Genomic DNA, 16,460 nt, shown 5'->3' with positions numbered 1-16,460 from the left:
CAACGCATGGAAATTTTGCGAAATATATCATGCGATAATCGCGGCATAAATGAACGTTTCATCCCGCCTAATTTTTGACATTTTTTTAAGCGATTCTCATGTCATTTTTGCATAATTTTTCGTGACGCCATACAATGCGAATCGAATGGGTTCTTAAAAGAAATGAGGGTTTCAAAAATGCATTTTTTTATGTGATTCAAATGAAAATACTGGCTATTTTAACGCATCTAAATCTTGCGGAATTTTCAATGCGTTTTTCGAGACAAAACTAAACGTTAACTTCTCCTGATGATGCTAACTTGATTAACGAAAATGTAGCTTAGTGCCCTTCTGACCGTAATCTTTGTTTTCCTCTGTCGATATATTCTGCATTTTTTCTCCTTCCATTTGACGCGCTGTACATGACGATGCCACTATTATCAACGAAGATGTCGCCTAGTGTCCTTCTGACAGCAATGTTTGTTTTTCCTTTGTTGATTAATTCTACATTTCTTCTTCTTTCATTTGGCGTGCTATGCGTGATGATCCGACTATCATTAACGAAAATGTGATTCAGTGCCCTTCTGACTGCAATTTTTTGTTTTTTCTCTGTCGATGAATTTTGCATTCATTTTCCTTCCATTCAATGTGCTGTACGTGACGATGCGACTATTAATAACGAAGATGTCGCTTTGTGCCTTTTCGGTATATGTTACCATCTTTGATTTTTCTCTACTCCACGCTGACTTCATATACACTCCTTCCTCATATAAACAAATATATTGCATCGTATAACTCTTACACACATCACATCTACCTCAAGTGAAGTATTCCACAAAGTTCTGTTGCGAGGTCTGAAAATGACTAAACTTAAGCTTCATGAGAGAAAGCATTGGATTCTGAGCCAGAAACGAGGTTTTTTATTGAATAGCGTATTTTGAGACATCCTGTTGAACTGTCCTGTTCCTAAAATGACGTATTTTGAGACACCCTGTACACATTGAAGAATCGCATGCTAAAACGATAGAACCTTGTTAAACTGTCATGTTTTTCTTGAATGAGACATCCTGTACATATTGAAGAATCGCACGTCAAAACGATAGAACCCCGTAGAACTCTCATGTTCCTCAAATGACGTATTTTGAGACACCCTGTACGCATTAATAAATCACACGTTAAAGCGATAGAGCCCCGTTAAACTGTCATGTTTTTGATGACGCATTTTGAGACATCCTGTACACATTGACGTCATGTCTTTTTCCTAAACGATGAGACTTCTTGTATGGCAGCCATGTTTTTCTCTATTACGTTGGTAGCCATGTTTTTCATTTAACGCTCGTGGCCATGTTTTTTTCTTTTATCCAATTTTTCATTAATTATTATTATCATACCATTATTCTCCACGCTGACGTATTTGAGACACCCCACCCCGTACATGTTTTTTTCTCCAACGATGAGACACCCTGTATGGCAGCCATGTTTTTTTCTATTAGATTGGCAGCCATGTGTTTTTCTTTAACGCACGTGGCCATGGTTTTTTCTGATATCCGATTTTCCGTTTATTATTATTATTTTACCATTATTTTTGTAACTCCATCGCGCCGTTATCTGTCAAATGAATCCATTCGATGCTTTTCACGCTGTGCGCGCGGTAGCTTCTGATTGCTCGACTGGGTAATGACGAAAAGTGGAGGAATGGGGGCGTCCCACAGAGTCGTCACTTCTACTTATATTGTGTTCACGTTGAGTAAAAGAAAACTTGGTTTCGATATTAAGTTGTCATTGCTTTCACCTTGCCCTTCACGAAAAAATGCATGCTTCAAGAAGCCACAATTTAGGATTCATGGCCTTCTTGAAATAAGTTCCATGTATCTTTACCTTACAAGATGAATAGAGGGTTGGAGCCCTGAAATTTAGTGGTTCACATTGAACTTTTCCAGAAGAATTGATAAGTCCTCAGTTTTTGTTTGGGGATCTGATCTACATACATGTAAATACTTATTTTTAGGTACACCTTCAACCCTCTTTTTATTGTATATCGAAGACATATTGGAAAAAACCAAGAATCCAAAATATTGCTTTGCTGACGATATCACACTTGTCTCGTCATTCCATTAGAATTCCAGGATCTTGAAGTGATTTCGAATTGGGGTGAAACTAACCATGTTCAATTCAATGTCACAAAAACCCAGGTATCGGTTTTCTCCAAGAAGATAAATGTCTCTGAACCGGATATAATAATGTCAGGTGAGACAATTCCGCTTTTTGCTACGATAAGTTTGTTGGGGGTTGGAATTGACACCAATATATCTTGGCACAATCGTATCACTGGAATTGCAAAGGCTGCTTCTCAAAAGCCTGGAACACTGTTCCAAAACAGAAAACTGTAGAAACCTCAGCAACTTTTGATGCTTTATGAAGCTTTGGAGTATTGTTTCCATGTATGGAACTCTGCTCCCAAACATACCCTGATGTTACTGGATTCAATCCAGAAAAGAGGTATCTGCCTGATTCGAGACGCGAACATCACGTACAATCTTGATAGCTTGGAACATCGAAGAAAGGTTGGAAATTTGTCTCTCTTCTATAGATACTTTCATGGAAAATGTTCAAGTGACTTAGCATATTTGATTCCATCATGAGCGGTAAATATCAGAAATACGTGACGGACTGTGGCTGCTCATCGTTTTGAGATTCAACTCAGTACACCTCGAACTTCAGTGTTTGAAAACTCTTCAATCTGGGGAACTAAGTTTATGGGAATAAATTTGTCGATAATGTTTTTCCAAATGGATTTAATCTTCAGCGATTCTAATCAAATGTGAACTGCTACTTTCGCACAGGCACCGCTCTGAGAGCGCTTTAAGGGCTTTCCTATATTGCTTGTGTTTTGTCCATGAAAAAAAGGTTTCCAAAATACAAGTTCTTCTGTATTTTCTTTTGACAACTTCCGTTCATTCTCCGCTTTTCCTTCAAGATATTGAAGGATGATTGTGTTCAATGTTAATTCATGTATCAAGAGTATTTTTTCCAGAGGTTGATTTACAGCAGAGAATATGTCTTCCTTCGTAATTGTTGCAGAACTGCATCCTTCCTTCAAAATACTAATATTAGAAACTCTGTCTCACAAGATTTCATTTGGGATTTTTGTTTTTGTTCGTCTAAGGAACATAAATTGTCATATTGTATACAATGATTTATTATTCAATGACTTTTCATATGAAGAAAAAATCGACTTTCACATGATGAAGATTTTCATCCTATTGATTACACTAGGCAATTAGCTGAACAAGCTGAAAGGAAGTAACACATATATAAAATATATTTGGAAGATTTTCCCTCAGAATGAAAAATGTACAGTCTGAGCGATTTTTCTTTCTGAGTGCAAATTACGGGAGACCAGTCGTATTTATTTTCAATTGTTTCATTCATTATATGATATATCTATGTTTGTCCGTTTGGATCTGTGAAGGTTTTTTAGGAAAATTGAGCTTGTTTCAATTTTTCAACGGCTGCACCCCTCTGATATCTGATAGTCTTGGACTATAACTCAAAACAAATATTGCTCTTACATACTTAGACTACAACACTCTTGTCAAAACATGTTTCATCTACCAAGTTGGCCTCATGAGAATATGAACTATACTATTTTATGCGATTTAGCTCCCCATGATATCAACTAGGAAACTACCGGAATATTGTTCAAAATTCATCGCCAACAAAGGCCAATTTGGTTGATGGAACGCGCATCGAGAAGAGTTTTTGCAGTTCTTGTAAATGAGCAGGTTTTGCTTTGGCATTTTTATACTCGAGAGGTTCCGATTCTATATTTCATTTTCATGCTCAATGCATTTTTGTTTCCTATGGAATTCAATAATTTATAATTAGATTGATTTTTTACTTTTCAGTCAATTGGATGACATTTGTTGGAACCACTGGGTACGCCTGGACATCCCCCTACATTCCAAAATTGAGTATAGCTTCTGAAGAAAATCCCTTGTCAAAACCTATCACAGTTATTGAAAACTCTTGGATCACCTCCCTCTTCAGTGTGGGATGCATCTGTGGGCCCATCATTGCTGGAGCTTTTGTTGACAAATTGGGAAAAAAGAAGACACTCATTCTATTCCATACTCCAATTATGATAGCAAATGTTATGTTAATATTTGCAAATTCCCTGGAAGAATTTTATATTTCAAGATTTTTACTGGGAGTTGGATCAGGTTGCGTCTATTCTGTGATGCCTACATACGTAGCAGAAATATGCGATAAAGACATCAGAGGAGCAATGAGTATGATTTCAAGTGTAGTACTGATAATATCAATTTCTTTAGTTGTTATAATGGGTCCTTACCTTTCTATCAGTACCTTTTCCATAATTTGCCTAATTCCTTCAGTTTTATTTTTACTTACATTCGGACCATTCATTCCTGAAAGTCCTTATGACTTAGTACTTCGTGGAAAATTGGTGGAAGCAAAAATGTCTCTTTCCAAGTTCAGACACACAACAGATGTGCAAAAAGAATTTTTCGAAATTGTGTCCAGTATAGAGGAAACACGACAGAATGTATCTTTCAAAGATATGATGCAGTCCAAAGTGATTGTTAAGTCTCTCCTCATCACTTTAGGACTACTTTTTTTTCAACAGTTTTCTGGTAGTTCGGCTATTGTCGCTTACCAACAAACAATTTTTGATTCCACGGACAGTGCTATATCAGGAGGTGTGAGTGTTATAATTGTTTCCGTAGTTCAGTTGATACCTGCGCTCATAGCTTCATATTTGATCGACAGGTTAGGAAGAAAGAAACTACTGTTGATATCACAGATAGGAATGATAACATCACTTGGTTGTATTGGAACGTATTTCCATCTACAAGTCAAAAACTACGATCTCAATAGCATATCTTGGTTGCCTCTAATCTCTTTGTTAGCTTACATGGTCTTTTTCAGATTTGGGCTCAGCCCTATTCCTTACACAATAGTTGGTGAAATTTTCCCGGTTCATATTAAGGCAAAGCTCAGCGCATCTGTCATTGTTATAATGTTCATGTTTTGTCTCTGGGTAACTTTTGCATTCCCTTTCATGTTCGATCGATTCGGGACGGCATGGACATTTTGGATGTTCGCTATAATTGGTGTCGCTTCATGTATCTTTATAAAAGTAATTGTGCCAGAAACTAAAGGCAAGACATTTTCGGAGATTCAGATCATGTTAGGAGAAGGTAAAAAGTAACCAATCAAACATTATTCGAGAACAAGTGATTATGAAACGAAACTACAAACGTAAAAGACGTTTGTAATTTCGTTTCATGTATTTTGTCTCTGTGAGTTATCTGAAATATGTTATGTTCAAATATTCTACCCCTGTCATTTTTTTTTTCAGATATCACAGTCACCTTTTATAATAAAATATTTCGATTTTTTAAGTGAATTTCAATTATTTCAGTGTATTTTAAGTTGAAAAATGTATGATACTAAACAGATATACATTTGCTACGGTAAATGTTTAATTTGATCAAATATTTTAGAATTCATTGAAAGGTGTTTGAAGGTGGTTGACAATATTTCGTGGTATATTTCATCAGTTCGGACTTCCCGTCTTCGGGTGATATCACCCGATACTAACAATCGAAACGTCGTGACATAGCTTGGTTTGGAATCTTTTAATTTTTTTCATTTTTTGTTAATAACATTTTTTTCATTATCAGCTTTTATTACTATTTCAATTTTTATTTTTTTTTGGTTGTTGTTTGGATTCATATTATTTCTTTGTAAATTTAGTTTTTTTGGTCAAATAAAATTGATATTTTCGGTTAATCTTTTTAATATATTTTCAGGAATTTCAAATCAACTCATATTATATTAGACAATGGAAGTTTGAACTTATGATATTCATGTAATTCACACTTCTTCAATAAAGTTAGCGTCATAGTTGCCGTTTTTGAAACGAACTTCCGGTGGTCCTGAACCCCCGGGGATTTTGGCCATGACGAATGGCTCGGTGATAATGGTTATGTGGGAGCGTATATAGCAGATATGTTGCAGTTTGGCTATGATTGATATGTTTTTTGTGATTTGGTGTGAACAAACATGAGGTGGTTTGGTTTACAATGTTAGACTTTTAAGAAAAGCATACTCAACCGATAATAGAATTCAGCTATACTCTATATGTTATAAAAATGTGAGACAAAAAAATAGTAAAAAATGTCTTTTTGAAACAGATGAACCGTATCCAGGGTATGTGAAAGTGGGTGTGTTTCAGAAAAATATATGGCCTTTACACATCCTGTATATGACAGCTATGACAGCTATGATGAACATAGCTGTAGTTAAATTCATGAGAAGGAAACAGTTTGACGTCATTAGGAGATGAAGATCATGACGGAAAAAAGTAAAAGGAATAGGAGAAGAATGATGAATGAAAGATGGCAGATGACATGCCGTGCCATCTTCGAGAAAATACAGACAGATATCAGTTATATTCTATGACTTGTCATTATCATGAAACAAATGCCAACTTCACACAGGTAATATATGCACGTTACGAAAAAAATTACAAAGAAATTCGATTTTCAATCTTCAGTCAGACGAACGTCGACTTATGTGTATGAGTGAGTTGGGCGAAGGTAGATAAGAACAAGGTATAGGGCACGGTGTCGGGATTGGTGGCAGACAAAAAAGCATGAATAGGAGGCATTTCGGTAACAATGAGGGGTGGTTACGTGCCTTTGTCGCCGGGGGATGCCAATCAATTTGGAATGATCAGCAGATGAACTTATTCATTCTCATCCGAAACTACAACAATTTTCTTGACGGTGCATTTCAACAATCAATTTGGGGCCATCAGGTTCGTGGATAAACATGATGTGACGGACGCGACCGACGGGACATGGCGAATGACTAGGTATGACAAACTGGTGATAAGATATCAAGAACATTTGTGAGTTGGATGTGTGAGGTAATTTGTGACGTGGGTGAGAAACCGATGATGTCAGCATGTAGTAGAGAAAAGGCAAAGATTGCGACTCATCCAAGGGGCACTACGCCTTATCTTCCTTGATCATAAGGAGATCGTGATGTGCAGCTCATCAAAAACAAACATAGTGGCATATCAAATGATATTATTGATATCAATGTTGATGTTCATGAGAGTGACGCGAACGGCAATATGCGTGTGTGTCAGAAGGAGGTGACACCAGTGAGGGAGCAGAGAAAAAACAAATATGGTGGTACACTTGAAAAGCATTGTTGCAAATATTACCTGATTAGGTTAAAAAATTCACAGCTTACCCCAAAAATTGTCGCTGGTTCCTTCCTTCCACCCAATACGTTGGCAATTAGGGAAAATAGGAAGGTAAAGTAGGAAAATGAAGGAAATATGAATTCTAATCGAAAGATCTTCCGATAATTGTTCCCCAGCAAACAAATAACTAAATTCAAAATGTATCACGAACCGATTGATCAACCAATAATAATATACCATGAACTCCGTCTCTTATAAACGTAAAGAACATACTACTCTTTCGTACCAATATGGTTCGTTTTCCTTATTTCGAAAAAAAAAATGCGCAGTTGCCGAACTATATAATTTGTACCTGTATTTACAAACTTCGAACGATACGGAACAAGCATAGGGTCATATTTTTGTTATCAATATACAGACCTTGACGTACATCACTTCGAAGAGAAGAGGGGGATACTGAATTTAATAGTAAAAGAAATCAAACGTTGTGCTAGGACAAAAAGGCACTCAAAGATATCTTGAGTAATAATAGACCGATAGTGATATGCAGCACATGGCATGAGCGGAGAAGTGATGTTAAATTTATCGATGAAGAAAAAACAAATAAGGGCAATAAATCATATATTTTCTAATGATAGTTATGTGTGGCACATGAAATGAAAAGGACAGGGATGCTGAATTCATAATTGAGGAAAAAAATGAAGATGACGATGTGTCAAGCAGGGCTCAACTTATATTTCCTTCAATAAAAGTCAGATCGTAATGTGCAGCACATAAAATGAAATGTGGTACTTAATTTTTCAATCATTTATAGAATCAAAGTGTCAATACTTGGAAATATTTCAATCTTTCCAGTGAAGGCCTAAATAAGAATACCAACAAGATACAAGTTCTAATCATAGGATTTAATGGACTACATCTCATAGCTTCTGATGAAAATCTTATTTCCAGAGACCACCAGAGAAATTCAAGGCTGTTGATTTATAATCTTTCAAATACACTTTTCTCATTCTTAAAATCCGAGAATCTGGCATCTACTTTTAGAGCATCCAGACTTCGAGTGATATCACCCGAAGACGATTGTGGATACTAACAATCGAAACTGTAATTTCAGTTTTTTGTTCAAATAAAATGTTATTTTTGGTAAATCTTTTCAATATATTTTCAGAAATTTCAAATCAATTTATATTATAGTAGACAATGGAAGTCCGAACTGATGAGATTCATTGAAATGTAACTCACACTTCGTCAATAAAGTTAGCGTCATAGTTGCCGTTTTTGAAACAAACTTTCGGTGGTTCAGAACCTCCCGGGTTTTTTGGCCATGAGGAATAGCTCAGTGATAATGGTTTTGTGAGAGCGTATATAGCAGATATGTTGCATTTTGGCTGTGGTTAATACGTTTTTTGTGATTTGGTGTGAGCAAACATGAGGTGGTTTGGTTTACAATGTTAGCATACTCAACTAATAATAGAATTCAGCTATACTCTATATGTTATAAAAATGTGAGACAAAAAAATAGTAAAGAGTGTCTTCAGATGTTTGAAAACAGATGAACCCTAACAGGGTATGTGAAAGTGGGTATGTTTCAGAAAATATATGACTTTTACACATCCTGTATATGACAGGATGTGTAAAGGTAGGAGTTAGAGAAAAAGCAAATTCGGGTCACAAGCAGAGTATTGAATGATGGCCATAGCTGTAGTTGAAGGCATGAGAAGGAAACAGTTTGACGTCATCAGGAGATGAAGTTCATGGCGGAAAAAAGAAAAAGGGATAGAAGAAGAATGATGAATGGAAGATGGTAGATGACATGCCGTTACTGTCAACTTGGAGAAAATACAGACAGATATCATTTATATTCTATGGGGTGGTTAGGTGCCTTCGTCGTCAAGGATGCCAATCAAGTTGGAATAATCAGCAGATGAACTTATTCATTCTCATCCGAAACGGCAACAATTTTCTTGACGGTGCATTTCACCGATCAATTTGGGGCTATCAGGTTCGTGGATTAACAAGATGTGACGGACGCGACCGACGGGACATGGCGAATGACAAGGTATGACAAACTGGCGATAAGATATCAAGAGCATTTGTGAGTTGGAAGTGTGAGGTAATTTGTGACGTGGGTGAGAAGTCAATGATGTCAGCGTGTAGTAGAGAAGAGGCAACGATTGCAACTTATCCAAGGGGTACTACGCCGTATCTTCCTTAATGATAAAGAGATCGTGATGTGCAGCTCATCAGAAACAAACATAGTGGCATGTCAAATGGTATTATTGATATCAATGTTAATGTTCATAAGAGTGACGCGAACGGCAATATGCGTGTGTATGTGTCAGAAGGAGGTGACACCAGTGAGGGAGCAGAGAAAAAACAAATATGTTGGTACACTTGAAAGGCATAGGGTCATATTTTCGTTATCAATATACAGACCGTGACGTGCATCACTCCGAAGGGAAGAGGGGGATACTGAATTTAATAGTTGAAGAAATCAAACATTGTGCTGGGACAAAATGGCACTAAAAGATATCTTGAATAATAATAGACCGATCGTGATATACAGCACATGACATGGGCGAAGAAGTGACGTTGAATTTATTGATGGAAGAAAGACAAGTAAGGGCAATGAATCATATATTTTCTAATGATAGTAATGTGTGGCACATGAAATGAAAGGGGCAGGGATGCTGAATTCATAACTGAGAAAAAAATGAAGATGACGACATGTCAAGTAGGGCTTAACTTATATCTCCTTCAATGATAGTCAGATCGTAATGTGTAGCACATGAAATGAAATGTGGTACTTAATTGGCTCATGGAAAAACAAAGATTGTGTTGTGCCAAAAATATATTGAGCATGTGCGAGATGGAGAAGCATAATTGATGTTTTGGAGAGATTTCGAGAAAAAATATGATATAGAGAAACAAATGATATATATATTCGGATTACCAATGCCAGGAAGGTTGAAAATCCTCCAAAATCCAGACTTCCTCAGTTTTCTCTTCCGGTTGAAATATTTTGTCGGAAATGGTATCATTGGAATCGTTTGGATGTCAAAGGAACCTAATTATTGATTTTCCGAAGCCAAAAGTGCCTTGTAACCTATTTTTATTGTACTAGATTCTGCAGAGTGGTGACTCGTTTCAAACGATTCAATCTGTGAATTGAGAAAATTTCAATATCAAGCGCCAAATGTGCTATAGCGAGAGGAAAATCTTGAAATCACTGAGAAGTAAACGGTATATCAAGTGTAAATTTTTTTAATTTGAATATGAAGATGCATGCGGAGGAGAGAAACTGCTGTAATTTATATTAGACGCATATTTGAAGTCGTAGAAAGATGTTACTTGCATTATTGAATAAAATACTGCCAACTTTGAGATAAATTTGAAATTAGTAGTACAATTTGAAGTTATTTAGAAAGATCTCTTCCACTCAGATGATTTTCAGATGTATATTGCTTGGAAGAAATACAAAATACATTATATGAGGGAATTTGACGATACTGGAAGGAAATACATAACTAACGTAATAAAAAAAAACTCCATTGTGAGATTTTCACAGAAACGCAACACGTGTTTCGCCATACAATGGCTTCTTCGAGCGTGTCTTTGCTAAAGACACCACGGGCGTTTCTTCACAAAAAGACACGCCCGAAAAAGCCATTGTATGGACAAACACGTGTTGCGTTTTTGTGAAACTGTCTAGTGAGAATCTTACAATAAATGTTTTTCGAAAACGTTAGAGAATACATTAATAAATTATTCATCTTCACCCGATAAAATTACACATTTAGTTTCACAAATTATATGACATTCGACTATGATTTCTCTACTCAGTTTCCACCATATCATATGGATCATATTGACCATACTGCGAAATGTTGTTTCAACAAATCATTAGATGATACCTTTGGTCAATGCCAATGTGATAAATTAATCAGTAATAGTATAGTAATAATATATGTTATTTTCTTCAGGATTTCTTTGAGAGGTAACAAAAGTTTTTCTATAGGGCATGAAACAGTGAATAAATTCCAATTGAATTGTTCAGCTCCATCTAGTTTTTGGGTAAACTTGTATTTGATATATGACCATCAATATATCGAAAATAACTTTCAATATCTTCTGGAATCCACAAAAACATATCTGAAATCCATCACTTGGTTATCACACTGGGTGTTTAAAAACATTTCATTATAAGATTTATCTTCATACAGGAGGTATCCTTCACATTAAAAAAAAACTCATATTATGAATACAATGGATTCACCCAAAAAATAGTTGAAACTGAAATATGTAATTGTAATTCATTCGGTGATGCATGCGCTACAAAAGAATTTTTGCAATAGCTCATAGAAGTCCTGAAGAAAATCACATATATTCATCAATAACTGATAGATTCATGAAACGGATATTTTTTAGTCTATAATTTTTATTGATGTTCAATTTATAAGTTGGGCGCCAACTTCATAACGTTACCTTAGTCTATTCTTAATCGAGAACAACATGTGCCCAGTTGGAACAACTAATTTCAGATCTGTGGAGATAAGGACACAGGTAATTTTTTAATCATTTATAGAATCAGAGTGTCAATGCTTGGAAATATTTAAATATTCTTAGTGATGGGCCTTATTAAGAATACTAACAAGATACAGGGTTTTATCATAGGGTTTAATGGACTAGACCTCATAACTTCTGATGGAAATCCTATTTCCACAGACCACCAAGGAAATTCAAGGCTGGGGTATTCCTTCAAATATACTTCTCTGATTCTTGAGATCCGAGTATCCAGCATCTTCTTTTAGAGCATCCAGACACGTCCACGACGATTTTTTCCTTGTGTCCAATTCAATTTTTGATTTTAATGCTAGTTGTGGTTCTTACGCTTTTTATGATCGTATGTCTTTCAAGAGTTTTTATGATCTACGATCTACGCTTCAACAATTCAACGACCTTCGATAATTTTGCCTGGCAGAACTATAATAAAGAACCAGTTGTAAAAAAATGTATTGACTCTACAGTTAGTTACGATAGACAAATTCGTAATATGTTTGTCCATAATCCAATTTTCAAATTCATATCTATGAATACCTTGGAAGTTGGAAGTAATTTGGATTGATGATAATCAAAAATCATTATTTGAATCACCACTACGTGTCCTCTACGTGTCCACTACGTAGCCAAGCACAAGTAATATCCTTTTAAAACTTCATCCTTCAGACCCAGAATTGGTATCGATTCAAAATTCTACGAGTTGTTGAAATAAACAAACAAAGCCCACCAATTATAAGAATCACATTACTGAAAGTACAAGGTTTCCAGAAAGGGTATCGGGTATTTATTTTCGCGCCATATTCGAAACGGAGTGACAGAAGTGAGCGGAAAGGGGTTCGTGGCGTCCTCCATTTTGTGGAGTTTCAGTAATGATGGAAAGGTACTCGGGGATGCATCGTGCATTCTGCATAAGAGTGTATTATCGCAACGGTGATTCAATAATGACTGCTTAACGTCTGTATCGTGCGGAGTTCGTACACGCCACGCGCCAAGTGACGATAGCATTAGGAAATGGATAAGGATGTTCGAGAATACAGGTACGACAATTAAAATTCATAACTCTGGTCGCCCTCGTTCAGTTCGTGATGAAGAAACAATTGAAGAAGATTGGGCGTCTTTATCCATCTGAAAGCGAAGTCAAGCGTTGAACATCAAAAAATCGTCCTAACATTCAAAGAAAGGTTTGCATCTGAGATCCTATACAATTCAATTGATTCGAAGATTGAAGGATTGAGACTATGCTCATCGACTGAATTTTGCGAACGAAATGATGCAGTCATTTAATAACTTTGAAAACATACTGTTCAGCGACGAAGCAAATTTCCACCTGAATGGTCATGTTATTAGGCAGAATTGTCGGTATTGGATAGTGAAGAATCCGAGACGGAAGCTTGAACGACCCCTGCACACCCCAAAGGTCGTTGTTTGGGCAGCTATGCCTGCTAAAGGAATAATTGGTCCTCATTTCCATGAACGAAGCGAGCAATCAATGTGAATAGTGACCGTTATTGCGATATGTTGTGAAACCTTTTGGTCCCAGAGTTACAGGTTTAATCTCAAGAACGTGGTTACAGCAAGATGGGGCCACTTTTCATATCTCAAATGACTCAAATGAAGTGTTGTTAACGAATTACTCCCTAATAAAATTATTTCGCGAAAGAGTAACATCAACTGGCCTTCCAGAAGCCCCGACCTTAATTCGCTTGACTACTTTGCATGGGGATACCTCAAAGGTGAGGTTTATCAAAATAATTCGATGAACCTAACCCAATTGAATCAAAACATCACGTCAAATATTGCAGCAATATCGAGAACTATGTGTCAACGTGTTATCGTAAATTTTCGTTTCCGTTCAGAAGACTGCCAGCACCGTAACGGTATTTATTTGGATAACATCATCTTTTCCAAATAATTTTCCAATTCATATGCTAACAATAATCTTTTTTTTTTATTGCTTACAGATAATTTTTGTTTTATTGAACTTACAGATACTCGATACTCATTCTGCACACTGGGTTGTTCGTGGGTTCTAGCCTAATTGAAATGCATTGAGGTTCATTCAGTGAAATAACGACTAATAGAAAGCAGCGTTTATTATTAAATTTTACATTTACATAAGACTTGAACATGTGGTTCCGTACACCATTTTATTTCCTCTTATATAAAGTGTCAACTGTCTCAATTGACACTTGTCACTAGAGTGCATTCCAATATACCACATCCATCTCCGTCCTTTCAATTCACAAATTCAGTCTCTTTGGAGGTCTTACCACCCTATTACTTCGCCTGGGAACTGAAAGTCCTATTGTTTTCAAGTTTTTAAGATGATACCTACTTTCCACTTTACTGCACTAGTAGAGCCAAAGCCACCTACTAAAACTTTTTCACCAACATTGAACTTCTTGAGAGCTACATAATCATTCGGTTTACCATACCTTATACAGTTATTATTTGAAGGTTTCAACATGATGTCTAACGAAGTTCTTGGTTTATATTTGAATAACATATCATTTGGACACGATGACGTTGTTATACATGATGTATTTCTATAGGATAACGAGACATTTACAAGCTGTTGCTCTATAGTTAAACTGGAATTTTCCAAACAATTCTTGTACAAGGCCTTTTCCACTATTTTTACATAACCCTCAGCTAATCCATTCGACTGTGCATGAAAACGTTAGTTTGACGATCATTCAAATGCTGTCTACATGACCTGACACCCTCGAGAATGTAGATGTCTCTTGAAAAAAAAATCACATTTTGCTATATTTCAAATTATGGAAACATGTTTAAAGATCAACAGAAAATATTTCTTCAAGTTTGAAGTGGAATGTCTCTAACTTGCAAGAGTTAATGGCGTTCAAGATGCCATTCTCATGAAATCTATAAAATGATTAAAAAATGCTAGTTCTGAAATTCGACATATTTTTCTACTACTTCAGTGGGTATTGCCTATGAACTTTGATAATGTTCAATGAAACACTTTCACCATATTTAAAATTACTATCATTACTAATCTATGGGTATTTCCACGGACGTTGCTAATATTATTAATAATGATAATCTCTTATTTTTAGTGGCTTATTTAGTTATCATATGTATTTAAACCTGAAAAACCTACAGCTCCACCTCTGGTTGTCAGTTTGCACTCCAAGCTAGCACTAGATGAGATTGGCATCAATATACTTGCTTTGCAAAGAGATACATGGCCGCCTTACCATGCCGATATTGGGTATTTGAGAAAAAACTTCTTGATCACCGGGTTAGAACCGGCCAACCACTGATTCTGAAATATCATTAATCATTTCACATTTCTCTCTCTTATATTTCATTAGTTTCAAACTGAACAACCGAGCATTCGAATTCTTTACCGAGATAGATATTTCCTGAGAATTGAAATTTGCAAACATTAGAAATCATTAATTTTTTTTTGCTTCACACGATGTTTCCTGGACACAAAGGAATTTTCCTTTTGTGTAGAACTGAAGATGATGTATTGACAATTTTTCTACATGGTACCGTTCATTATAAAACTTCAACAAATGACAGTTGCAATGATTTATTATCACCGTGAGGAAACTATTCGTATCCAAAGATATTGACACAAGCTTACGCTTAGGTGCCGTAAAAATTTCCTTGGATTTTATAAACGTCAGGCTAGTACTAATTCATGCTCGACGCTAATTATTGATGGATTTCCACCACGTCGGTGCAGCCATAGTGTACCTACACCTAAAATGAAACGAAAAGTAATTGATTGATGTATACACGTATTTGTACTCAAATCAAAATAGCGATACAATAGTTAATCTGAATTTCGTTCCCTTATTTTTCGAAAAAAATTGGGACAAACTTGAACTCTATGCACATTCCCTATTGGTATTGATGATAACTTCCGTCATTTTGGAAGAAACTGTATGAATACGTACGATATTGATTATGCTGTATCTAAACAGGATGTTGGGGTACAGGATCGCACGTGCCCATACGGTATTTTCCGCTTGTGTTATCTGTACTGGACCACTTCGTCTACAGCCTTATCTTTCGCCTAAAACATGCTTTGAGTTGGTACTATGATTCAAAACCATATTTTCATGAACGGCTGATATACAATGCCGGCCCAAGTGTCCCAAAGAGGTGAAAACTCTCTCACAAATAACACAAGAAGCAGGTTCATCTTTCTTCAGTTTATATTCGCAAATAGCTTATTGCCATGTCATTTCTGCTGTTGACGAAGTTTGATTGTTGGAAGCATATACGGCTACTGAACCAGGTATTCGTAATGGCGGTTGCATCATATGGAAACCAACACTTGGAAAATGATTCACACTAGTCACTTCCTGATTCACACGTGTGAACATTTCCTTTTGTGCAGATGTTTTTGGAATCACTGCCATGTAACCACCAGACCATTGTGTGCTCTGAAATTATTCACTGGACGGCCTTCAGACATTAACTTCGAATGCTGTCTCGGTTCCTTCTCCGAAATATCATCAACTACTGGTTCTAAATATAAATCTCGATTTGAGCCATTAAAATCCAAAGGGTCAACAAAATGAATATCGTTCAAATATGATACTGCTCCGAACTCGTTTTCAACAAAGCCTAATTGTTCCAAGTGATTTGTGATGTTCACATTATGGTTCTCCATTGGACATCTTTTTCAGAATGGAAA

The 16,460-nt window shown here is 36.1% G+C and overlaps 1 protein-coding gene across 1 annotated transcript in view; it reads left to right on the top strand.

The window, feature by feature from the left end:
* Positions 1 to 5,682, top strand: part of LOC141481344 (facilitated trehalose transporter Tret1-like) — a 35,111-nt gene extending 29,429 nt beyond the window's left edge. Inside the window, exon 2 of the mRNA XM_074172735.1 lies at positions 3,888 to 5,682. Coding sequence (XP_074028836.1) covers positions 3,888 to 5,212 — 1,325 coding nt within the window. The 3' untranslated portion in view covers positions 5,213 to 5,682. The remainder of the gene's footprint in view (positions 1 to 3,887) is intronic.
* Positions 5,683 to 16,460: the final 10,778 nt, after the last annotated feature.

The sequence above is a fragment of the Leptinotarsa decemlineata genome, unplaced genomic scaffold (assembly GCF_025532065.1).
Source record: "Leptinotarsa decemlineata unplaced genomic scaffold, Ldec_3_MD MMD2_tig00000157_RagTag_RagTag, whole genome shotgun sequence".
In the NCBI taxonomy this organism is placed as follows: domain Eukaryota; kingdom Metazoa; phylum Arthropoda; class Insecta; order Coleoptera; family Chrysomelidae; genus Leptinotarsa; species Leptinotarsa decemlineata.
This window is presented reverse-complemented; position numbering and strand designations above follow the sequence as displayed.